Source organism: Hippocampus zosterae, chromosome 8 (assembly GCF_025434085.1).
Source record: "Hippocampus zosterae strain Florida chromosome 8, ASM2543408v3, whole genome shotgun sequence".
NCBI lineage: Eukaryota > Metazoa > Chordata > Actinopteri > Syngnathiformes > Syngnathidae > Hippocampus > Hippocampus zosterae.
In genome coordinates, this window is record NC_067458.1 from 15,622,790 (window position 1) to 15,649,655 (window position 26,866).

Sequence of the window (26,866 nt, forward strand, 5' to 3'; positions counted from 1 at the left end):
GGAAAAAGATTACAGCTCTTGCAAAGCCTTGCTGGAAGAGTTTGTCTTTGAAGGACAAGCTCACGTCACATGCTATTATTCCCATTTTGAATCAGTTTAACCCCAGTATAAAAAAACTGTGGTTCGTGTCCAACTGTCCTCTAATAGCATGCTGCATCGTCCTCCATTTAAAAAAAAAATGGGGGGGGATCTTAAAATATATAATTTATTTTTGTGAGTTAAGTGTTCTCCCTCTCTTCTGCTTTTTACCTGCCATAACTGCAACGCTAAAAATCATAAATGTTTCTTTGACACAAAGGAAACTCTCGCTAACCATTCGACCCCTGTGACAGTAACTTTTCCAGTGAGGCGAGCCAAGCCAGCATGTACGGACCTCACAACACGTCAGAGGCAGCCGATGTCGTAGCCGAAGGCGCAGTTCCTTCGCAATCCTCTTTGTCTTCGTCCCCTTCTCCGTTGTCTTCCTTGGCTTCCACGTTTTGTCCCAGCGCACCTTCCTCCCGACACATCATAGAACGCCTGCCTCGGATGCTCAACTTTAGGGTGGAGTACCGGCAACGCACTGTTGAGCTGGTGCTGGAGGAAGGCAGAACAGTCGGTGAGCAGTAGCCCTTGTCTCGTACTGCAAATGGATGTCCATAGCAATCTCTCTTGATCATAGATGTTATTTTTTTTTGTTCTGAACCACAGGTGAAATCAAACAAATTCTTGAAACAGAGCTTGGTGTTCCTGTATCCAAAATGCAGCTGAAAGGATGGAAGAGTGGCGATGTGTCAGATAGCGTAAGTTTCGACCTGTTAATGAAGAAGCACACTTAGGGGTGGCTGGGCAAGTAATTAATATTACCCACTTCTTCAAATTAATTTATCAAAATCAATTTTTTTGAACATGCGTGCACACTGACATGCATTATTGTACTAATATTTCAGAGGCCATTCCAATCAGACTCAGAATTTTGACAGATTGTCATTTTTGAGAATTTTGTTCATGTTGCAACTACAAGCAAAGGGGGAAAAATCAATTTTAAAAAAAGAGACAGAGAGACCATATTTCCAAGCCCTAAATACAACTTGGACAAAAAATACAGATCATTTACATTTCCAAACATTGAAGCATTTTAGCGTAGCTTTTTATTTTGTATTTTTTGTAGTACTTCTTGCCTGTGTTCATTTAACAAGCTTGCGCAAATTCCAGTCAGAATGTTTTGTAGCAAATTCAAAATTGATCGACACAGCACACATGGTTGTGTCTTTGCTTCAGACGGTGCTACGAAGTTTACACCTGCCAAGGAACGTCAGCCTGTATGTCCTGACCCCCGACATTGCCCCTACCGCCAGCACCAGCAAAAACAGGTATTTGGCTTGACTTGATTTCTCAAAAATCCTCCTTCAAACCATCCTTGAATTAAACATCCTTCATGACACGGATCATTGTAGTAGCTGAGAAAGTGCACCAGGTGGCAGTCTATGACCACCAGTCGATGGTTCCAGCCAGAATGTCTAAACATCGCTAGTCTATTAAAGAGACATTTGGTGGTGGGTCCTTCCAATTCCTCTCACTCTTTGTGACATTTTGAGAGGAATGTGTCCTGCTGCAATATCTTGTGTAAATAATACATTTATTTACTTTCTTTGTATAGTCCCACCTTACATTGTTGCTTGCTCTCTTTTCAAACTGTGTGTAAAAGTGTGTATGTGCATGCATGCATGTATACACACAGTGTATATATGGTGTTGGTGTTCACACTGCACCTCTCACATTTTTTTTGTACGAGTTGGGTCCATTAAAAAAAAAAGAAGTGTTTTTTATTTTTATTTAAAAAAAAATTTTTTAAGCGTGGTTGCGTTACTTTTGTGAGAGTCTTCCATTAATCTAGCACTGGCCTGTTCATATCACCGACCACCCCGGCACCATTGAGAACCTTTCCCTTGAAAATGTCACACACCTTGCTGTAAAGCCACAGCAGTAATACAATCACTGTTGGCAGCTGAATGCACGATTGTCCTTTTATCAGTGCCACGTAAACATGTCCAATGCAGAATATCTACCCTTTAGCTCACACTAATTAAAAGACTAAAATAACTTTATTGGAAAGAAGAATTTTTTTTGGAACGCATGACATGAATCTTTGGGTTGTTTTACTTCGGAATTTCCACTGTACCGCTGCTCGAGCTTCTAAATCTTTTCTGGATTGTACTGCTAGTTACTTTAATGTCTTTTTGTTTTGGAAGCGTTTAGAATATTTGCCACATATTTTTTGTTTTGCACATTGTGTTTGTGTTGAGTAGAAAGAAGACACACAAATCTGGAGGTAGTGTTTTTGTCAGGCTAAAAACAAAATACCAACCTGTATCTTTAGGCTGTCAAATTTGGGCTTGATGTAAGGTAACACAAATGTAAGATGAAGTAAAACATATATTGAGCATTTAAAAATTGACCATGAATGCTAAATATACAGGGATGGCAAATATACAGGGATACGCGGAAATCCGCCGTTTTATTTCTTAAATATGTGTATGATTTCTTGTTGTGATTGGTCGCCCCGTCCAGGCCACGCCCCTTTCCGCTTTTTTTCATCACTAGCCATTGCCATCCCTGAATATAGAACCAAAAGAAAGTTCACCACAACCTCTACATTTACTTTGTGTTGACAGCTACCGGCACGTCATTTCACAGTTTGCTCTTTAACTGCTAGTTCAAGCTAAATGGGAGTCATGTTGAGTTGGCAGCCAACGGCCATACGCGCCACAGTGGTCCCTCACCTATGCGTGTGTTTGCCTCTTGTCATCATCTCACGCCTTAGCTCACCACCGTGTCTTTTTAGCAGCACCCCTGTCTTTTCTCCAAGTGTCATCGATATCATTTTAGGTGTCGGGAGCTCATTATCCTGATGGCTATTTTAGTGCAGGACAGTTGGGGATGAATTGAAAAGCACCCGCACCCCCGAGCGCACACATGTTTGTGTATAAATCTGTGCTCTTATAATGACCCTTCTGCCATACAGCGAGAGGATAGGTGACTGATCACGGCGAATGGGAGGGGTAGTACCCTGCAGCGGGAACAGACAAGCTGTTGAATCGCAATAAAAATAATCTACTCACACATTTTATTTGTGGGAATTGGAGAGCGCTTCAGCCTCAAGTTTGCAAGGACATCTCATCACTTCAATAACAACTTGGCAGCATAATATACTTCAGTTGTCCACTACAAATACATAAACCACCATAAGGTATTTAACTTTATCATTCGAGCTATCCAAATTAAACACACACACGTTAGACACAATAGGATTCAGGTAGAAACAAGTTATGTATTTAAGGCACACTCGTTATTCATGTATTGATATTTATAACAAGACGAAAGGTTGCTGTTTTCTAAAATCATAGCCAATTTCACCTGGTTAAATATTTGTCTTGTATTCAGTGACTATATATACTGAGTCAGGTTCATAATGGACCCACCAAATTGTAGCTGCACTTTTTTTTTAACTACTGCTGACTAAAAATTCAAATGTCTCGTAACGCAATGACTGGCTCACGCGCTGCACACGTTTAACCAAACGAGCTGATTAAACAGTGCTGCCGTGTCATTATGACTCTGCTGAGTAAAATCCTCGCAGTTTTCTTTGTTTGATTAGAAATAAATCTGAAGGCTCTTTGGAGATTATGTGAGCACATATTCATCTCCGCTAGTTATTTAGTTAGTGGTATGATAAGCTGTTGGCATCACACAGTTGAAGCATGCTCTCTGTGTCTATGTCGGTGAATAAGAGCGAGTGTCGAGGAGGAGCTCATCTCTTGCATAAATGATGAATGCCCGATAAATATTTCAAGTGGGCGTCTTTGCTTTCGTCTCTGTTTATTCTGAGCTCCAACTCACCTGAAGGCTGTTTGCCAAAGAATGGTTATTTTTATTTGACCTGGCAAAGAAATTTTAAATTGCAAAAGTGATTCATTAGGGATTTGATTCCACCTTACTCTCGCTCATCATGATCAGCAGTTGATGCACATATGCTTTCGAGGGACAGATAGCAGACCGGGTAAAATCTTGAAGGAACGTATTTGACCGTGAACATGCTGTTTCGGGACACGATGGCCGAACACAACAGAACAGAGCCCGAATGGGTTCGCAACCTCCTGCTTTGTTGCGGCTGCAAAAATTGGAGGCGGTAAGATGTCCTTGTGTAAAATTGCTGACCACCTCTGTAGCCATTGGAAACAACTGATCATATTTGAGTTATGTGTGCTTTTGACTGAAAACTCTGATGCTTTGTTTGAGTCTGCTAGTGAATAGGAAGGAGGTAGGGAAGGATGCAGTTGCCACATTGTGTGTATGGGTATTTGTACTTTATATGCACATGCCACATTTTGTGTGTGCATGTGTTTGGCGGTGCAAGTTTAATAAGGTCTAGAGTCTGCTCTGTGCCACGGGGACTCACAGCTTTCAGAGATTACCTCAGAATGAAACCAATCTGTTTAGCCTACTCTTCTCCCCCTCAAACTGCTCAATTTTCTCTATGTATAAAGTGAAGACATTTTCCTCCCAGCCCCCTCGTGTCATGTCAAGTACCTTCAGACGTTGCCAGTCAACCTTGAATGTCACGGAGTGTATGTGTTCAGTAAGAAGGAGACCTCTCAAGGCAGCAAACAGTTAGGCGTCCAACCCTTGCAATGAAAGCAGCAGGGATCAGAAATGGGCATTTCAAGAAATGGATGATTGTGTACATTTTATTTCCCCGCAGAGGTAAGGTAGCGCGAGATTATTCAGAGATTTGAAAACAAAGAGGAGGATCTTGAAAATAACTCTAAAATGAATGGGGAGCCAGTGAAGGGATGCCAGAGTAGGAGTTATGTGCTCCCTCTTACGAGTACCAGTCAAGAGGCGAGCAGCGGCATTCTGGACGAGCTGAAGGCACTTAATGGAGGACTGGCTGACTCCAAAGTAAAGGGCATTGCAGTAATCGAGCCGGGATGTGACAAAGGCATGAATTACTGTCTCAAAGTGTTCATGTGAGGGGAGAGGTTTTATTTTGGCCAGTTGTCTAAGGTGAAAGAAGCTGGACTTAACAATGGCACCAGTTTGCCGAATACAATTAAATGTTTTATTGAAGAAGAAATTATATTCCAACAAGTGGGAAACCTCCTAACACTGAACGCTACGGGGCAGCTTTAACAGGAAAATAACAACAACTGATTCTGGCGAACTCCGTTGAAAATGTTGCTGCAACAAACTCTTGACCTCTGTTTGTGTCTTGACTGCTACGGCGGCCTGTTTGGCTATTAAACCAGCTGGACCTGAATTAAGCTTGTCTTCTGTTTGTTGCTGCAGCCTACCGGTACTAAATGCTTCCTTTGCTTGAAAAACTAACCAATTTCAAGGTTTCATGAATACAAATCAACATGATTGTCAAATGTTTGTATGAATAAGTTCACACCTGGTATGAGGAGAACCAAAGAGATGGGAAATAACACAGAAATGAGTCTGTGCCAATGGTGTTTGTTCCATTTGCTTATTTATGTGCTAGGGTCTTTTTTTCACATTTTTTAAATCCTGGACTTAAATTATCCTCAAAAGAGGATAGTTCGAGCGTGTTTTTTTCCCCCCCTCTGTCTACCCAGTGTTTTCCTTTCTGAATTCTGACTGTAATTTCCCCATTGCGGGACAAATAAAGGATATCATAATTTATGCGTTTGCTATTTGACGTGACAATATTTGTCCCATAGAACACAAATGAGCAAGCGGAATCTTGAACAGAACACCACCCAGGCAAGCACCAAATGGCCCGTCAGTCTGCCGCCGTTGCTTGATAAGATGTTCCCTCTTTGCTGGAAGGACAGAGTAACACTTCCAGTCAGTTTACCCTCGATCTCTGTCTGTTTAGAAGTCGAGTTGCCTGCCAGCAGTATCTCAGGATTGTGTCCAAACATAATCATGATATTAGCTTGGTCTTTATTTATGCGTCCCTACCAGTTATGCTCACTCGCTTGCTCCCCCTCTTCCTATTCGGCACACAACTTGCTCTCGCTCTTCTGCGCAACCCAATTACATATGCATCCATCCTTTCCACTCCACACATTTCCAATCTTCCCTGGTTAGCTACAACAAACATTACATTTACATATTGATTCCGTAGTTTTAGTCAATGTAAATATGCTGTCATTACTGTAAATTTGAGCTTCTGTTAGCATAAGCTCGTCCAGATCTGCTCAGATTAAGAGTGTGATTGCATAATTAATGTGTATGCTACATATCAATTCCCCATCCTTCTTTCTCCCAAGTGTTCCTCTCTCCTTGGGTTCTGAGCCCTGATTAAGTGTCTGCTTCGGCCCTTAAGCCTCCCATTGATATTCAGTCGCAGAGACCCAGCGTTTGCTCAAAACGCTACTTAACCTTACAGCTCATTGTAAACGAAGCTTCCAAAACTTGATTCCTCACCGCCGCCTCCGTCACGTGATGCATACAAAGTGTCTGCTTTTGCGTTGCGGCGACTGCTCAAGGCCCTTTTTTCTCCAATTAGGACGAATTGGATAAATTGTACTACTTCATGTGGAAAAGATCCACTTCCGACATAGACCTGTATATGGTCCAAAAATCCATGCTTTTTTTTTTAAACTGAGAAACTTGAATAATTGTTGAACAAAATCTCTCAATGTCAAGAAAAATGAAATTTGGAGCTCCAGCTAAATTAATAGTCCTTCACTAGACAATGCTGCATACATTTACAATCTGAGTATTGTTATTAAAAACGTGTTAGATGATTTTTGGGTGGTGCTTTGTGAGCCTGGGATGGATTAACAGTATTTCCATTCATTCAATGGAGAACAATGGTTTGATGTAAGTTTTTTGAGGTACGAGAGTGTGGTCAAGGAACAAAACCAACTCCCAAGTCAAGGCGTGATACATACGGCGCTCAGTTGGTGACCCTGTTCATTTTTGTCATTTATTTTAAGTCAACATTTGGACTGGTGGTTGAGGGTGTGATGACTGTTGTCCTCGGTTCATTTCATTCTAGCTGGTTGGTTATCATATCAGATGATTGGAGCACCCCGTGCTGTTACTGTGTAGGTGCAGTCGCCTGCTGTGCTGAGTGAAGCTCTGGCAGGGCTTGTTTAGACATAACCTGTGAAGTGGGTGATGAACCTCCAGAGGAGGCGCCCAGCTCCCTCCGGAGCAGGAGTATATCACTTATGAACATGTTTCAGCTTGCCTTTTACTTGTTGCTCTTCGTTTAATTTTGACCACCTTCTTTTACCTACGTCATGGCATTACGCACAATCTTGCAACCAACTTCCACAAAATCAACAGATCAGACATGGGCTGAGGAAGAATCAATGGGGGTTGGGGGGCGCGGCTTTGAACGTTGGAGTGGGTGATATGCATCTCAGTTGTTTATTCATTTGTTTCTTGTATTTATTTATTGACACATTTGATAAAAATAGTTTGATGATTATCAAACCAAAAAAAATGTCAATCTCTACTTGCCTCCCAATACATTTATGGATAAACTCAGCATTTCTGAACAGCAACCCTTATTTATTTTTTCGAAGTCTTCTGAAAAAACATTGCACAACAATAGTCTGGCAATATTTATCAAAATACAGCTTGAAGTGATGGCAGGGTTGTATATAAATCACAGGAAATCTCTCAAATCACATTTGCGTAATTGTTTCCAAAACCATGTTAATAAATATTACATGTAGATGACATAAAAATGTATATTTAATAAAAATATTTTAAACCAAATAGACATGATGTTGATCACTGCAAATAATGTGTTCCTCTTGCCTCATGCCACTGAGTTCCATGACTGAGTCCTGCCTACTTATTCGCTGAATGAAGACTTTTATCACTGCCTCCTCCCCCTCCTCCATTACAGTCTATGAATCCCCTCGGATCTGTTTTTGAGACAGTACAAAAACCCGATAATGTAAAATTGCACATCGTTTAAACAACGTTCACGATAATATCGTTGGCATTATATATCGCTCACCCTCTGTATGAATTACACTCAATACTCACTTGATTACTGGTTGTATGATTGCTTGATCGTACTTTTTTCAGCATCACTCTTCTATTTGCATTTCATTTCCTATATTCAATCCCAAAGTGTTCCTGTCACCATTTTTCCTCTCTTGTCTTGCTCTTTGTAAAGTTCTCTCCCAGACTCGCTAAACCAGAACTTCCTGCTAGTCATCAGTCACCATGAGGCCCAGAGGGACTACAGCCTCAACTTTCCAGGCTCTCGAACCATACAGGAGGTAAGTGGAACCAAGGCACACGCGCAGAGACACATCCACATCCACATCTACATGCATGGGATCTTTTAAATATGCACCGTTGCATGCATGGACTCTTGCCTACATAATATTCTGGTGCTCTGGTTTCCCATCACGCAGCTTTCGTTCCATTTGCTGAACATCGCTAGTCTATCTCAACCATCGATTCATTATTCATTGCAAATGATCACATTACCACGTTCATAATTACACTTGCAGCTGTGGACCAGTACCACTCCCTGTTCTGCCCCACCGTCTCAGTAAAGTTTTTTGATTCTCAAAAGTCAAAGCACTCAGAGTATTGAACATGGTTCGATTTGGACGTAGTTTTTTTTTTAACCTGCAACTAAGCTGTTGCTTTTTCTGTGTGCGTTTTAATTAGGGCTGGGCAATATATCTCTATCATATTATAACCGAGACATAAACATTGAAGAGAGTAATATCAAAATGAGGAGGATATCAGTCACGTGACCATTATCCACGCCTGTGTGGCATGGAAATCTCAGTGCAACCAACCACATGGCACCTTGGAAGTTCGGTATTGATCGACAGTTAAAACCAGCCAATGACCATCCTGCATTGACGGCACGCGTGCAAGAAATCCACTTCCATGTTCGCTGTCAAGTGTATGTTGTACACATATACTATGTTTTAAAATATTATGTACCCATATTTATCATTTCAAAATTACCAGTGAATATAAATGGCAGAGGTTGTTATTTCTGGAGTAACTTCTTTGTTCCTCGACGAACCCTTGTGTATGTTGTACAGAACAACATACACACACATTGATCCAGTCAACACATGTACTCACACACACATTCAAAAAAGCAAACACTTTGGTTGTCTCAAAGTGTTCTCCTTAATTAAAGCACAGTTGGAGTACAATGTGAATTAAAATGTTTATTTATTGCAGACTTTGGTGTTGTTGATGGCTCTCAGAAAGTTTTAATTAAAAACTGCACTCTACATGTCCTTTGAATTGATATTTTGCTTTTTAAAAGTCAGTTTTCAAACAGTTATCAAACAGTTCAGTTATCTCATATCATTATCGAGATATCTGGCTGGCAAGAATTTTTTTTTTTTTCCACATCGCCCAGCCATACAAATTAGAACAGTCAAATATAGGATTAACTTCTTGAGCCCTCTCTTTTCCCATTTGACAAGTTTTTTAAAAAAAACCTAATTATTCACTCTCCAGCCGCAATGGGAAGTTACTGCTTGCTCACTGCTGCCACTACAGGGCCTTGCTCCTCAGTAAGTGTGAAGATCATACCGATAATAATCAGGCTGGGAGCAGGGTTTGTGATGGTGCTAATTGACCAAATTAGTAGAACCAGCATTTGAGTTGGAAGGAGGCAGCTTGCCTCCCTGGTTTCCTGGCTCTCTCCTTATTTGCACTGTCCCATTCCTCCTCCTCTCTCATCTTCTCTTCTTCTTCTCAGCCAGATGGTTTTGATGAGCACCCACTGTGAACCTTAAGTGTTTCTACTGGGATTACAAACACTGGGGAGGGTTCCCCGTGGTGTGGGAGGAGGAAAACCATGATTCCAGAAAGTAGGCTAAGGACTGTCGGCATGGTGGGGGTGCTGTAAGAGCCGGTAGGAAACCACGTAGGCACAATGTGGGCTTTAACGGGCCTCCGTGTTGTGGTCTTTTCCTAACGCATGCTTGTCTTTAAGCATCTCCAAGACCCCTGGAGAGAAAATGAGGCCTAGAACTTTAACCAGACTAGATTCTGCTCACCCCATGTTGACCGTGCCTTCTATATATTTACTCCTTAGCTCAGGATCTTTTTTTTAACCATGATGTTGAATTGAACAATGTTGTCACACTACATCGAGACTTACTCACATGGTCCATTTGCAAGTTATTAATAACAAATGAAATCCCGTCATTGTACTCTATTTATAGGTGCAATGTGAATGAATGGGTCTATTAAAAAAATCATACATAAGACGCACTGAATTAAATGGGGCATTATTTTTGTGAAGCATTCTATGTTAAATAGCTAATTCTAATTTTCCCTAATGTGTACTTGATCAATTTTAGTGTTATTATGCTCGTCAGACTCGTTGAACATTGTGTCTCTCTTGCTTTTTGTTCGCCGTGCAACTAAATGGGGGTTGCTTGGAGGGGAGGAGGGGCTCCTCCACCAGATGAAGAAAAAAAAAGTTTGAACATCACTAGTCAATCTGGTGATCGGTAGTTGTGTTATTACATTGGCTAATGCTAATTTCAATGTTGCTTGACAGTTCTACAGCTGTAAACAATGCACTCACCGTTCCCCAAATTATTGGAAGCTGGCTGTGTTGTTTCCCTTGCGCCGGTCCAGTCCCACACTCTTACATTGGAATAACTCAGCCAAAGAATTGTATCTTATGTTGACAGTGACTGAAGCATTAAGATAGTAGGACTACATTTCTCATGATTGCTAGACAAGAAAGCACAGAGTTCTAGTTATTATATGACAAAACCGAACTCCTGCTATTAGATGTGAATGAGGACCCAAAAATTAATGTTAAAGTTAATAGGAAGGAAGAAACTTGATTTACCCCACAAGTCCACAGGCCGCAATGATATTGTCTCACATTGTAACATTGTAAACACACTGCCAAAAATAGCTCATATTTGGGTAGTAGGATTATATACACACCCATGCTTGTGATGAGATGCGCATGGGATTGACAACGTGATTGTAATAGGAAGAAATTTGAATTGAAGTCGACTAGCTGAAAACCCAACATTCATCCATACATATGGCGCACCGCATTACATCGCACACTGTCAGTTTTTGAAAAAATTAAAAGGATTTTAAGTATATCTGATGTTCCTCAAAATACACTACCGTAGTATATGTGTGAGTTAAATTGGAAATGCTTCGAGATGACTGACCGGAAGAGTTTGCTCCATTAAAATGCCGACATGAACTCGAGATTTGCTAAATAATCAAATACAGTAATTGTTAGAGATTGTTGGTTAATTCTGTGTCAACTGGGGCAAAATGGAATTCACTACTGGACTGTAATTAGCAGGTGCAATTCATTCAGATCTTTTAAGGGTTACGAGGAACTGGAGCTTGTCCCAGCTCACTTTGAGCAAAGGTTGGACTACACATCTACTACCACTGGTCCCCAGTCAGTCGCCGGGTAATATAAAGACGAACATCCATTTATAATCACATTCACTTCATCATTGAGTGGAGACCGAACATAAGTCAGGCGAGCGAACGGCTACACCATCAGTGACTGCGCCATCCAGAATGTGGAGTGTATTTGTGCCACTACGAGGACTTGAGAGTGCAACAAAGAAGTAACACCATATTCAACCAGCCTGGCTCCCCTTTCTGTTCATACTGTGTCTAGTCACAGACATATGGACTCCACTACAGAGCACCCTTCTCTTGCCGCTCACTCTTTTATCCCACTGAAAACTAGCTGATGGTCCTGCTTGTGCATATCAATGGGGACAGTCCTGTCTTATTGTTTGTCTTCGCACAAGGCTCTGGCTTTGCCTTGTGGCTCTTAGGGATCTGCCCTGGCCCCTCCTCTTCTGCGCCTTCATTCTCCATGTGTCTCCCAGTGTCCCATCTCTTCTTTTTTTCTCTGGGTCCAGAGCACAGGGCTGGGTACACTCTGATTGGCATTACTAGACAAGAGTGTGGGGGTAAGTAGCTGGCTAGCATGTGAGCTAAGCTGTAGAGCAAATGTTTGCCAGGCAAGTAGCGGGTAGAATAGAGATGGCTGCCGGGCTCCGAGTTGTCCGTGACCAGACCCGTTGTCCTGGGGATTTCCCTCCTCTACTGCCCCCCGGGGTTGGGCCTGGGGCCCATCCGTGTTTCGCAGCTGGGAGTCATATAGGAACCAAAAGATGATAAGGCTACTGAGCTGAGAAAAGGAAGGCGGCTAAAATAAAGAAATGAAAGACATCTGGTGCCTTGGGGAGATGAAGAAAAGAGAGCACGAGGGAGAAAGCTTGTGACTGTTTAATGGAAACTCTTTGATTCGCTTCCAGGCGAGGATTACAGGCAATTGGCATTTACAATGATCGGATCATTAATTTTGCGGTGAAAAGCATTGCCTTGTCGCTCAGCACCAAAGCCAGGCTCGGCCAATGTTCTCGATAACTTTCTCAAACACCCTTGTCGGAACACCACAATTTGAAATGGTGTTATCTTAAATACTTTTGCACCTTTACCTCCTGTATTTTCAACTCCATCCTTGTTATTTAATTAGAATCATGAGCTGCAACTGTCCTTCAATATTTGTCATCATGCCTTGCTCACAACAATATCAAGGATTTCTTTTTCTTGGTGACAAATGTCAAAAAGCAATTTTGTTTTGACATTTGTCACCCCACCAAAAAAAAAAAAAAGGAAAAAAAGTTTTCTTAAATCTTCACCAATACTCTTACCGTAATGGAAGACAGGTGGCAGCATTAGACAGTTTTACTTCTGTGTTGCACAGGACAGTGTTAGACTGGCTAAAATTCTGTTAACGCTTAGTAAGGAACTGCAACATACATTTGAATACTTGGAGATGTTACAGGTACAGCGTGCTGTGTAGTCTTACATTTTATAAAGTTGTGACCTGTAATTTTATTCGGCTCTTAAAATGTCATAGACTGGCAGAGTTTATGCAGCTGGGATTGCGTTACCATGTTCTCCTTGCACAAAAGGAGCAGCTTGTCCTCTACTTTCAAATTCTGTCTCCATTCTCCTCTGTCCCCACCTCTCACCTTCACTCTCTCTGTGGTGGGCATTAGTTTGTTGTTTCTCTCAGGCTGCTTTAACCTCTGACAGCAGTCTCTTCATTACTAGTGTTTATGCCTCTCCTTTCCTCCCATCTTCTCATCGAGTGCCTAAGCGGTCAGGCAAATCCCTGTAGTGCGGCTGGTCAAACATAGATATTACACTCTGTAATAACACTGGCCACCCGCTCTGACCCCGAGTCCTCCATCCAAGCTATGACTTCTCTTCATGAGGGTCGGCTCGGAGCATTATGGCGAGGGCTTTACAACCGAAAGACAAAGGGTAGATTGTGCCACTCATTTATTATTTTTGTTTTATTTTTAGGGCCTGTTGTAATCATCTGTGGTGCCTGGCCCATTGCAAATTACATCACTCACAACATAAGCATTATGGGGGGGGAAAGCTGCTTTTTCTTAACGTTCATTTTGGACTGGCACGCTCAGATATAGTATTGTGTAACTTTAAACTACATAGCTGTAGCATTGAAACGGTGTAGTTGGACACCACCGCAAACTACAATGACATTAATAAATGTTGGTGGGGGAAAAAACTGAGCATTTCTATTTTTCATTTATTTATGTTTAATCGTAATGATTTTTTTTTTCAAAAAATCCTCAGATTGCGCAAGTGGCCATCGTCACAATGTTGTTGCCATCTGATGTGTCTCTCTCCTAACCCAGGAGCAACATTGCCTCCATAGTCTTCACAATCCAGTGTTTCAGCCGTGTGCTCGACATTGACATTGACGTTGTGTTTGTAGCATTCTTTAAGTTTCCACTTGCATGACCAGCAGCTCTTCAAATGCTCGGGGATCCATCTCCCCTCAGTACTTTTTACAAAGGTGGGATTTGACCTACAATGGGCAGTTTGCTCAGCATCATTGTTCAGCCCCGCGGGCCTGAAAACTGTAGATCTCGCTAAAAATAACGTTGTAAGATCCACGGCCGCCAGCCCTCAGACGCCGGTGGGCTTTGATCACCTTTCGGCTGGCGCACATCAGGCTGGCGTTAGGCCTTTAAACCAACAATGCATTGGACGGTACAGCGCGGCAACCTTTGGGCCAGGCGTTGCCGGCTGCTAAATGTTTAAAAGCATGGAATGTTATTAATTGGTGCAAATACAGCATCGGCGCGTGAAATGGGGGGAGAGAAATACTGTTCAATTCAGAACGTGGGGCTGTTGATACTGGGCATTAGCCATGGCATCTGAGGAATGCTAAAAACACTGCCACCCTCCCTCTTTTTCCTTGGTGTGGCTTCATCCTTTGCCTGTTCTCCTTCATTCTCTGTCTCCTTTCTTGTTTTTCCTGCACCCTAAATACAGGATTCATTGATGCAAGCCTTCATTGTATTCACTTTTTATTCACTTGCAAAAAAAAAAGTGTTTTTGCAGATTTTACTGCTATCGCTTCTGTTTGCAGGTGAAGAGGAATGTGTCAGACCTAACCAACATCCCAGTACGGCATCAACAGTGGGAAGGATGGCCAGCATCAGCATCTGATGACACTGTAAGAAGCCAATGACACTGAGTTTTTGAACAATAGATTGTTTTATTTGTTTCTCTTGTGTAGTAGTTGGACTGTGTGCTTCTTACCACTTGGTATACAGCCACCTATTGCCTTGACTTGCATTTACCTGTGAATGAGTTCATGTGGTCAAGAGATTTGTGAATGGCCATTCTTGTCTGGACACTCTATTATAAACGCATCATTTGTAACGGTTCCCTCCCTCACGCCCTAAACTTTGTACCTCTGAAATGGTCACTTTTCAAGAGACAACAGAAACGGCCTGTTTGTGCAATCATTAACCCATGCATCATCAAGACAGCAAGCCATTTTCAACACTTTAGACCAGTGGTTCTTAACCTTGTTAGAGGTTTCCAACCAATTCATATGCACGTTCATCGAACCCTTCATTAGTGAAAAATAAAAATAAGACTTTTTTACAAATTCATTAAAACACTTTATTAAAAGCAGAAAAAAGTCAATAAAATTTCAAGACATGAGTTTAATTTTTTTACATTTTATGACGTACTATCACGAAAGTCACACGGTGACGACTGAGCGAACTAAATTTCCCACAGCACTGATTGGACAAGCAATGTAATGTGATCATCTGCAGACAGCGATGGCCAAGCGACTGTGTCATAACTAATTGGCATGTTGAGTCTGGTGTGTCTTAACCTCCAAGGCAGAGGCTCCGTCGAACGCCTGAGACCGATTCACCGAACCCAGGTTAAGAATCGCTGCTTTAGACTGATCAGTAATTTGAAATAACACCACACGCGTAGATTTCTGGAAAAATAATTTAGATTTAAGAGGTTTCGGCCCAACTCAGCAATATGCAGTATTTACCTGTACAGCATGCTCTCTACTCGTGCTTGAATCTAAGATGGTGGTCTGGTATTAGGATCGCAGTCCGTAGTTTACCACATCCTAATACTTGCAAAATGCATCGTAACTGTGCCATGCCAAAGCCATCTGTCAGAAGCTAATTAAGATGTCAAAGACCGCTCCCATCCTGTGCCCTCGTTCTGTGGACATTATAGCTCACATCATTGAGTCCCACTGACCTCACTCATCCCGAGGTCGCTCGTCCCGGCCATTCATCCTCCACACAGTCAAGCTGATCAGAAGTAGAACCTCGAGGAACCTCTGACCCCTTTTGTGTCACCCCATCTTTGACAGCGTATGTGTTCCCATGCTAATTTTAAGGGATGCTACACTGTGGAGCCACTGTTCATATATTCTTAGGTTTACCCTGAGCTAATATTTTCCTTTTAGATCTATGTGATCTTTTAGATCTTTTATATTATTATTTATTAAACCTTGAGCTGCATTCACAAAGGCAATTTCACAGACTACAGTTTCAGTTTAGATTTAAGGTTGTGTCTTTAAGGAAATTGTGTGAGTATACAATACCGTGCTGAGATTTTAGGTAAGGTGCTTTATTTTAATGAACAATTATTTTTTTAATCCAACAAAGGTAATAATAAATTAAAAAAAGAGAATTAACCACTGAAAGTTCTTTTCATTTGACACAACCTTTGTTTCTACAAAAACACAATGATTTGTTTTTGTTGAATAAGGAAGGACATTTTGCTGTCTTTTATCCTGAGACAACAAGATATATTATGCAGTCGGGGTTAGTCTATTTCGTCTCCATCAGTAGTAGCTCACCTCTGGTGGTTTTGGATATGATGGCCATTGCAACCTGTCGAGGCATCTCAGGCCTGTTCGCCACCTGGATGAGGCGATATTAAAAAGCAGAGAGAAAGAAGTGTAATAATGGCCTCTGCTTCAGCCTCAGTCCCCTTATTGAAACGTCTGACGGTATTAATAGCGGAAGCCTGGGACTTGGCTGGCCAAGCAGGTGGGTAGGGAGCCAGTGTTAGTGTCTAGCTCATTAGCCCAGTCTCATCTCTCGGGGTTTGGGCCAATAAACATGGCAGCCCAGAGGCCCTAGATTACGTTTCACTGCACACACCAGTTCACCTTCATTGGAATCGATTACCAATTGAGTTTACTTCCTCTCCTTAATTGTGTTATAATACTGTGTTTATCTGATTGAATTTACATTGGTGTGTGTTTGTTTTTGCAATTATTCGTATTACACACTGTGTCGAGGGTTGAATATCGAACACCAATCCATTTGTACAACGGATCCGTGTCTGTAACCTCAACTGACAAGTAAAGCAGAAACTCGCAAAGTTTACGCACTACTCTTTGTGATTCTGGTTGACTTGTGCTAAATTCAAAGTGAAATCTTAGGAAATCATTTTAATTGGATTCATTTATTCCACACTTGAATTATATTAATACCCATATAATGGCAGTATTTTAAGCAACAACCCAAAATGTCATACATTGACTTTTGATTCCCTTGAAATTTGAGTTATGAGCAAGCGTTACATACGTCCTTGCGAGTGACGATGTGGAAAGCCACGGCCGCGATTCACTTACTGCCGTTTATTGAATGAGGCAAAACAGTTGCATGGGGCAGATGTTAACCCTGAGAGAGCCCCTTGGTCAATGGCCTTCCAGACAGAAAGCAGTTTTCTGATGTCACTCAAGAGGCCCCGCCTCTTAAAGGCACACAACACGTTATGTACTTCAGTGGGTGTGACCGTTAGCTTAACTACATTTTATAAAAGCAGTGATTTGATAGGGGTAGGCTAAATTGAGACACGAGCTTGTGAACTAACTTGTAAATCAAGTTATACCTTTAAAAATGAAGTTAACTACTGTAGTGCAACAGAATAAAATTAAAATGTAATAAAAAGTCTCACTCCTTGATAATGATGTGCGTGTAGTCGAGAGGGAACAGGAAAGCTTTAAGTCACTTATTGGTATTGCTGGAATTCATACCAGCATTTAAGACTTGCTGACAGCTTGTGTGACGTCATGTATAATGTTTTGAATTCTTGATTCCCCCGGCCTTTTTGAGATATTTTTGCAGGGAATTTTGGTTAAAAACGAAATTGTACCACATTCAGAATTTGGAGCTTTTACAAAATCTAATAAAAAAATGTAAGCACAGCAGGCAGATTAAATCAGTTGCATGTGTTAAATCAGTAATTTCAATGCTCCTGCTTGATTCATCGAGATATACACTCCTTTTTCTCACTTAGTTGTTCTTCTGCGGAAAGAAAGAGGTTCTGGAGCCTCAATTACATGCTTGTGTGCATGTAATTGTGTCATGTATTGTCTAAGTCCAGGCAAGTAGTTTGTCAGAGAGAAACTCACATTTTGTAAAGTGTTGCGTCACCTTGGTACTGTCTACTCAATGTGTTTCATTGTTTATTGTTCTACCAAGTTATTCAAGGCTCTAAGGAACCTTGAAATTGGATTAGGATATATAATGCTCATATATCACTGGACACCAGTTTATTCAGTTTGCTGTGTTATTGTATGTGCTTTCCTGCTCCAGTTACCGGGTGGAAACTTTCCATGTGGGCCACATGAGTCACTATGATTGGCAGCGCTTCCTCGATACCTGTAGGGGTGATTGACAGGATCCTTTTATTACTTCTCCTCATCCTCTCAAGCCCTCAACCCCCTCTGCAACACATCCTTCCGGCAGTCCTGTAATTGCTGACATTTATGTAGTGTTTCATGGTGTTTGCTAATGTATTAATGCTGCAGAGCCCGAGAGATGCCTCGCCTTGTAGGCCAGCCACTCTCTCCATTTCCCAGCTGGCATTAACAGAATCCTCCTCTACCTGACTGTGGCCTATGAAATCATAGTTTTATTGTTTGGAGGTGGTGAGAGAGGGGCTTTGGTTTCCATAGCAACACAGCTGAGCTCTAAGCTCAGGAGACCCCTCCCTCATTCGATCGCTGCTTTCAGGTGACATTCAGATTCAAGTTCCGTCTGTTGCATTTTTCATTTTTTTTCTTCCCTCATTAAAAGGCCCTTTTCCATGTACAGTAGTCGAAAGATTTTTCACTATCTTAGAAGTAGTTTTAAAGGCAAAATAGAGGCAACACGTCAACCATAGAACTTGTGACCCGCATCTCATCAGTTTCATCCACTTCAAAAATGACATTTTGTAATGCCCCACCCACGTTCTTAACTCGTCCCATCAAAGAAATGGCACAATGAGGTGGAACTACCATCAGCACAGCTGTCAACAGCCATTATCTTATAACTTCCAAGCTCCCTACTCCAAACACTGTGTACGCAAGAAAAAAATGAAACGGAAAGAATGAAGGAACAAAAAGAAAGTTGGGAAAAAAGTGCAAGGAGAGAGAGGTAATAGACGACTGGAGCGAGGGGGGGGGGGAGAACATTTTTTTCCTGTCTTGGCCACTGAATGCTTGGACCTTCAATGCAAGTGTTAATTAAAAGAATCCAAAAAAGAGGAGCCAGGTCCTTTTGTGAGGAGATGTGGGAGAGGCCAATTTGTGGGGTGGGCATGGGGGGGTTAACCTCGTCACCCCATCCTCTCATGCCCTGCGGCGCTTCAGCCTTGTTTCCACATTTTACCACTGAGCCTTCAAGCTGCACTTGTGTACCTCAACATCGGGAGAAGTCATGGGGTCAAAGCGAGGAAGGGGATTGAGAGGCTCTCCACTCCCAATTTTGCATCCATGTCTGCCCCCAAAGCCTGCAGGCAGTTTTTAACAGGGGACGTGATCAACTTTATTTATACACTTATGAGGCACTCAAACCAAAGCCACTCATTGTGAGCAGTGTGATAAAGGGTTTACGGAGATCCCCTCAATGGCCGCTCTTAAGATTCTCATATTTGATTGCCACTCGAGGGGGGAACTTGGCAGAATAGTCGGATGAGTCGGGCCCTTCTACTCATGTCTTTCAGACTCAGCCCCTTTATGCGTTTGTCTGTCTCAACACCTACATCATCTCTTGCCCCCACTTGTAGTTCACCTCTCCACTCAGACTCGTGGCCCTGTTTATTTTGTCCTTTTTTTCTGTCATGAAACTCTTCATACACTTAACTATGGCAAATCCTTTTCCATCACTTTACGCATTGAGAAATATGAATTGCGCATTTATTTCATGCCTCGGCCCAGAGTACTAACCAAGGTGGAGTTAAGTTACATGAGAAAATATGAGCCAATCCAGTTAAGTGTTCTTCGTTGGTGTTCCTGCTGTGTGATTCTTTCACTCAAGTACACTCACTACAAATTGGTGATACGCCAGAAACAAAAAACGTTTTTTTTTTACACCATACACACAGTGAATGGGAGTTATTTTCGTTGTTGAGAAGTTTTAGGGGCACTCGTATGTGAACCAACTTCATCTCCTCTTGACCTTACTCAAAAGTGTATTTTTCATACGTCAAGCACAGTAAAGCATTCTTGAGTGGCAATCACATTCGGCATTACTGAGGGTTTAATGGGGATTTCGGCTTTCTTTTCATTTTCAACTTTGGCATTTTCATTCTCCCAACACGCCCTGTCCGGAAGGAACTATTAAATATAATCGACAGTCAACTGCTCATAAATGATCATGGTTTTAATGATAAATGGAGTTAGGTTATGTTTTGTTGTACACTTTTGACATGGAACTTAAATGTAAGTGTATTTAACTGCAATCAAATTTCTGGTTTATATAGTTTAACACGCTAATCGTTGTAACTGTTTTTTTAAGAGCTCTATACTGTTACCAGCTTTCTTTGCCCAACATTTTCGGGGACTATAAACTCTTCTTTGAGAGGTGCCCGAAGATGGTGTAGTTTACTTTGGAATTGTATCAAAATGTCTTTTTAATTTTGTTGAGTACACCGCAAAACAGACCGATGGTTTCATGTAGCTGACACACTTGAGTGGTCATTGTGTTCTATTTTGCCATAGAAGTGTAGACCTGCATGAAGAACCGCTCTCTTTTTAAGAGAAACTCCGCACACACAGCCTGCTGTCTGTGCAGGCCTTTTCAGACTCAATTGGCTTTGCATGTAATCGTGTCCTGATTCAACCACGTCCAGCTGCTCTTTGTGTGTCCGAACAGATCACAGCACCTCTGCAGGGGACGAGCAACTCCTCTGCCTCTGTTCTCCCACTGCCCCCAGCCTGCATGCCCTGACTCAGTCCTGTTTTTTAGAAGTTCACTCTCCCAGAAAAAGAGTCTGCATCTGGGCCTTCTGTATTCACTTTCTCTTGCACAATTAGCACATGTCAGTGAATATAGTGTTGTATCGTTCGGACAATGGTATCATTCAGGTTGCGGGAGATGGCAAGATAGCACTGCCAGTCATGCTTTTAATGGGTTTTGTTGACGGCAATTAAGATGTTATCTTGTTGAGGAAATATTGACCCGATTTCTTTTTTTTGTTGTGTCCCCACATTGTTATATGATGGCAATTAATCTCTGATCACATCGCTTTTTAAAAGCAGGTGTCTTTGGTTTCACTTTGCTTTGTATAGCTCATATTGTTGATGTCCCTTGGGCGAAAGCCTTCAGATACCATTTGTAATGAGTCCCTACTGCATTCTGACATTTTCAGTCCTGACTTTGGATTTGGCTGCTCATTATTCTGTAATTTTCAATGTTAGTCATTTCATGAAAAAGGGTTGCAGTTTTTCTGATCTTTCGTTCCTCATATAGAGAGGTTTTTGCATACGTGCGGCTTCTACTTTTGATTTTTCCCTCCTAATTTGAGCAGAAATTACAAAAATTATCATCACCACGTTCTTAGGAATGAGTTACCGTCTCCTCTTTATTTACAATGAATTACTTGTTTTAAGGGTGGCCAGGTAGTCCAGTGGTTAGCATGTCAGCTTCACAGTGCAGAGGTACCGGGTTCGATTCCAGCTCCGGCCTCCCTGTGTGGAGTTTGCATGTTCTCTCCGGGCCTGCGTGGGTTTTCTCGGAGTGCTCCGGTTTCCTCTCACATTCCAAAAACATGCATGGCAGGCTGATTGGGCGCTCTAAATTGTCCCTAGGTGTGAGTGTGGGCGTGGATGGTTGTTCGTTCGTCTCTGTGTGCCCTGCGATTGGCTGGCAACCGATTTAGGGTGTCCCCCGCCTACTGCCCGAAGACGGCTGGGATAGGCTCCAGCACCTCCCGTCACCCTAGTGAGGATCAAGCGGTTCGGAAAATGGATGTATGGATGGATACCTGTTTTAACAATAATCACATAAGGTCTAAGTCTGAGGTGGGCAATTCATTTACCAAAGGGGCCATGTGAGAAATTGGAATGGTTGTGAAAGGCCACACCAACGTGCTAACCTATATTGTGTTCCAAATTAAATTTAACGTATTCATATAAAACATTAAATTACCGGTAAACCGATTCAATAACCTGATACCAGTACATACTAAATTGGCACATACAATTTTAAAGCACATACAAATGTCAAGCATTCATTGTCACAATTTAATCAACATCACAAAAAACATGTCTAGAGCATGCATAAATTTATTTCTACATTTTTAAACGTTGCAAACATTATGAGCACTAATCCCAAGGGAAATAATTGCCTGTCCAAATCCCCTTCTTCCCTCCATGATGCATTATGTAAGAAAGTTGCTTACATGAGCACCACTGTTTTTTTGTTATTGTAAAGTGTCCTTGGGTGTCTTGAAAGGCGCTTATAAATAAAATTTATTATTATTATTACTGTTGGCATTGTTGCAAGTTCCTAATTTTTTTTTCCAAGAAAAGGCACCAGAGGGGGCGGCAGAAGTACGTTAATTAGCAACACAAGACACAAGTCGCTGCGCTAGATGGTATACAGCTCCCGCACCTGTGCACTAAAAATTAAAGTGCTGCTTTCAAAATACAGTGCCTCATACTGTATATTTGGCTTTATTTTAACTTTAGGCGGATGTGGCCCACGGTCCGAGCTTTGCGAGGGCTATTTTAAGGTGTCAATGAATGGCTTTTTATTTCCCGTCTTAGACAACGCTTGCTGCCTCTGGCATCACCTATCCCTGCCATCACCTCACTGTTTGTCGAAGGTCCTCACCAGCCAATGCCCAAGAACCCACAGAAGAGGTATTTAGATTTACACACACACACAGTTGTGCTTTGTGTTATGTTCCTCCCTTGTCCCGTGTGTATATGCACAAACTGAAAAAAACATGGTAGAGTGATCACGTCTCTTATTGACATTTGTTAAAATGAGCCATTTACATTCACAGAGCACAGATGTCCACATGATCAGCGACAGCGAGGGGGACGATTTTGAGGACGCATCAGAGTTTGGAGTGGATGATTCAGAGATGTTCGGAACGGGCGCCTCTGGCTGTCGGAAAACGCCAATGAGTATGTGCAGGACCGTTGTTACACAGTTTCAAGAGAATGCTGTTGTTCCTAATGCCAGGTTGAGCTATTGTGCTGAAGCTTTCCTAGCACATCCTCAGGCTGATCGTGTAATTAATTTTGCCCGTGCAGTGCCAGAGAATAGTGAGAACGAAGGTGATGCCTTACTGCACTTTACAGCTGAATTTTCTTCAAGGTGAGCTCGGCAATGTCTGTTTGCCATATGTACCCAATGTAGGAGAAAGCCATAGACTGTTAACATGTAACAATCTGTTTATATACTATGTGTGTGTTTCCTGCAGGTATGGAGAAAACCACCCAATGTTCTTCATTGGTTCTTTGGAAGCAGCGTCTCAAGAGTCATTCTATGGCAAAGCCAGAGAAGTAAGTCACCGAACTGTTTTCAGTAACATTCAGATCATTTCTCAGTTCTTACGCTTTCTGGCTGATGTTTGGGTCACTCTTGAATGCTGCCGGTGCTTTCGCCTTCGTGATAACATGAGACGGAGTCTACGACCCACACAAGTGGTTCAGGTAGTGCAGCTCACCTCGGACGGCACATCAATGCGAGCTGTGGCAAGGTTTGCTCTATCTGTCAGCGTAGTGTCCACAGCATGGAGGCACTACCAGGAGACAGGGGATCAACCAACGTCAGGAGACGTAGAGGAGACCATGGGAGGGCAACAACCCAGCAGGACCACCTTTGTGCAAGGAGGAACAGGAGGAGCATTGTCAGATCTCTGCAAATTGACCTCCACCGGGTCACAAATGTGCATTTGTCTGCTCAAACGGTCAGAAACAGGCTCCATGAGGGACGTATGAGGGCCGGACGTCCACATGTGTGGGTTGGGCTTGCAGCCCAACAGCACGCGGGACGTTTGGCATTTGCCAGAGAATACAAAGATTGGCAAATTCGCCACTGGCGCTCTGTGCTCTTTACAGATGAAAACAAGTTCACACTGAGCCGTGGAGAACGTTCTGCTACCGACAATATACTCCAGCGTGATCGGTTTGGAAGTGGGTCTGTATTGCTGTGGGATGGCTTTTCTTTGGGGGCGCACAGCCCTCCATGTGCTTGCCAGAGGGTAGCCTGACTGCCATTAGGTACCAAGATGGATCCTCAGACCCCTTGTGAAACCATATGCTAGTGCAGTTGGCCCTGGGTTCCTCCTAATGCAAGGCTATGCTCGGCCTCATGTGGCTGGAGTGTGTCAGCAGTTCCTGCGAGACGAAGGCATTGATGCTATGGGCTGGCCTGCCCGTTCCCCAGACCTGAATCCAATTGAGCACATCTGAGACATCATGTCTCGCTCCATCCACCAACGCCACATTGTACCGCAGACTGTCCAGGAGTTGGTGGAGGAGATCCCTCAGACCATCCATGTGTGTGTAGACGGAAAAAGTTGCCCGATTAAAATCTCATTCCAGTGAAGTCCCGAGCTCTGCTGTATTTTATTGTGACAACAGGCATACAAGACACCACGCAATCTGTGGCCAACTTGCAAAGTAATTCAGAATACTTTAGGACATGACATCATTTGGCAAACAAGGAAGGACAAACCTTCTGACAAAGATGATGGGATTCATTTAATTCGACGTTTCACAATATAGTATTCACTCTTATCCGCCAGCCTGTATCATGTTGTGAGGGCAAAGCTCTGTTGCCACGGAGATTCGAATTTCACCAAAAGCCACCCACTGTTCACCGTGGCTGCGGAGGTTTATTTATAGATGTCCACTTTCCCCCTCCTTGTGTTTTTCGGCTTTTGTCCTTCTAAGAAAGCACTTATCAACTGAAGCTTTTCTGTGGATTACACTCTCATTAGACTGTGAGGACACAGCAAGATGTTAAGGGAGTTCAGATCACCCGATACACAGCAAGCGAACTAGGGATGGCGGAAAAGCACAACGTTGAGGTGGGCAGAAAGAGCAACCAGTCAGAGAGGACGGAAGTAAATATGGTGACAGTGGAGGATTGAGATGGGGGGGGAAGAAAAAAAAAACGAGAATCTTAGCATTTCATCCGCTTCTCGACTGATCCCTTCTCCTAAGCCGGTGCAATATGGCCGCCTTCTCCCTAGTGTTCACCCTCTCAGTACTGCACTCACACCCACACGGGGTTCAAAACCATTTTCACTGGGTTTTTTTTGTTTTGTTTTTTTAGTCCGGGGGAAGCTTGAATTAGCCCGCCAACTGTGCTGTGGTTAGAGTGGCTTTGGAGAAGATGGATATGTGCAAAGAATTTTGGAAGAAAACAGAAGCTTTTTGAGCTCCTCTTTGTTTGTCCTGTTTTGTCGCAACCATCCGAGGCCACAAAACTGTTGTTTGGCAGTTTGCTTCCATATGCGCATGATTGTATCGCCACTTGTGCCATCCGTCCGACCGTCCCAAGGTTTCTGCCTCCATTTGAAAAGCCACCACTGTTGAGATGCACTCAATCTATCCTTAATGAAAATGCTTTTGGGCCGCTGAGTTGAGCCCTCATGGGGATCAGCGGTTAGTCAGAGTGAACAGAGAGAGAGGCCACCCATTGCTAACCACCATCCCCGCTAAATCCACATCAACGCAGCGGTTAATCATTCTAACCCCTCTCGCCTCTGCTCGCCACTCCTCCGCTGTCTGCCACACACAAAGACACATCAAAATTCATAGCTTGCTGGAGTGGGGAATTCAGGGATTTATCTCTGCCAAGTATCCGTTTTAGAATCCGGCAATAGCCTTTCACAGTCAAGAGGAAAGAGCACAACCAAGATGGCATCTGGCATCTTGATGGGTGCATATGAATGAAGATGTAGTGCTCTGAATCACGAGCTCCTCTGTCTTGATTCAGGGCGTGAACTTGAAAGAGTCACAAGACACTGAGTAATAAATAGGTATCACGCTACTTTTTATTCATTAGCCACAAAGACGTTTTAAAGAAGCCATCTTCTAAACACGGAATCCAAAACCGGTCAGATTAGTCGGAGATTTAGAGATTAAAAGGTGACGATGTTTCCGTTTGTACGACCTAAGATGTTTTGACCAAGCCTCCTGTGTGGCTGGTCATTGATCTCCACTGTGTTTTCCCACAGTGTCTGCAAGGTCATAAGATCAGTCATTTGATCTCTTGAAGCGTTTGCCTTTCCAGACGATGCGGCCATATGTATTACAATCACTGGTCTTCTCTGGCATCCCGCATGGTTCTTCGTTTTACTCCCCATGTCTCCGAGTGTTCTTTAAAAATACAGCATCAAGTGCTGGCAGTTGGTTAAAAAGTTATTAGACACTCCTAAAAACATACCAAACACCTGATTCTTATCTGTTGCCATTTATACACCATCCACATTTGAAAAAAACTGCTGTTCTTGCCACATGGTAGGGAATGATTTATCCCTATATATATTTTAGTGTCTGGCAAGTGTCAGTGGTATTAGCAGGATAATCCAATCCAGCCTGCGCTGTTCGATATGTAATGGCCACCTGTTATCACTACCTCATGTTATTTTTCAGAAATTGTCGGCCATGTCATAGCTTGTCCAATAGTTGTAATATAGATTTAATGTCCCCCCTTTCCCGGTCAGAAGGTCACAAAGTACAGCAGGTTTTAATGCGGTTGACAGGTTAATTTTTAAGGCAGCTATTGAAACACGCGTATGTCTAACTTAATATCAATTGCTGCAATCAGTTGTAATCGTAATTACAAATGTTGTAATTTTTTGTGTAGAATACATCAACTCACTGTTGGCTTTGTTGGAAAACAATTTTGGAAATGTATTAAATATAACAGGGATTTTTTTTTACCCTATTGTAGAAGTATTCCAATATAATATAACACATAACATGGATTGGATGGATGGATGGATGGATAGATATAGTTTCATCTGAAGTTATTTCACAATTCTTTTTTTTTTTATTAAACAAATTATGGACTTTGTGCAAATGTCAACAGTTCAGTTACCATCAATATCCAAAGAAAGTGGAACATTGATTGCTTATCTTGTGGATAAGGAACACACACACACACACACACACACACAGACACACACACACACACACACACACACACACACACACACACACACACACACACACACACACACACAAGCGAGCTCAGATTTAGGTGAGCAGGTG

The 26,866-nt window shown here is 42.4% G+C and overlaps 1 protein-coding gene across 2 annotated transcripts in view; it reads left to right on the forward strand.

The window, feature by feature from the left end:
- faf1 (Fas (TNFRSF6) associated factor 1) overlaps positions 1 to 26,866 on the forward strand; it is a 53,801-nt gene that overhangs the window by 3,644 nt on the left and 23,291 nt on the right. For both annotated transcript variants that reach the window (XM_052072834.1, XM_052072833.1), the window contains 9 exons: positions 333 to 598; positions 691 to 782; positions 1,261 to 1,352; positions 8,153 to 8,258; positions 14,447 to 14,533; positions 22,394 to 22,489; positions 22,636 to 22,759; positions 22,889 to 22,952; positions 23,059 to 23,140. In XM_052072834.1, coding sequence (XP_051928794.1) covers positions 333 to 598; positions 691 to 782; positions 1,261 to 1,352; positions 8,153 to 8,258; positions 14,447 to 14,533; positions 22,394 to 22,489; positions 22,636 to 22,759; positions 22,889 to 22,952; positions 23,059 to 23,140 — 1,009 coding nt within the window. The remainder of the gene's footprint in view (positions 1 to 332; positions 599 to 690; positions 783 to 1,260; positions 1,353 to 8,152; positions 8,259 to 14,446; positions 14,534 to 22,393; positions 22,490 to 22,635; positions 22,760 to 22,888; positions 22,953 to 23,058; positions 23,141 to 26,866) is intronic.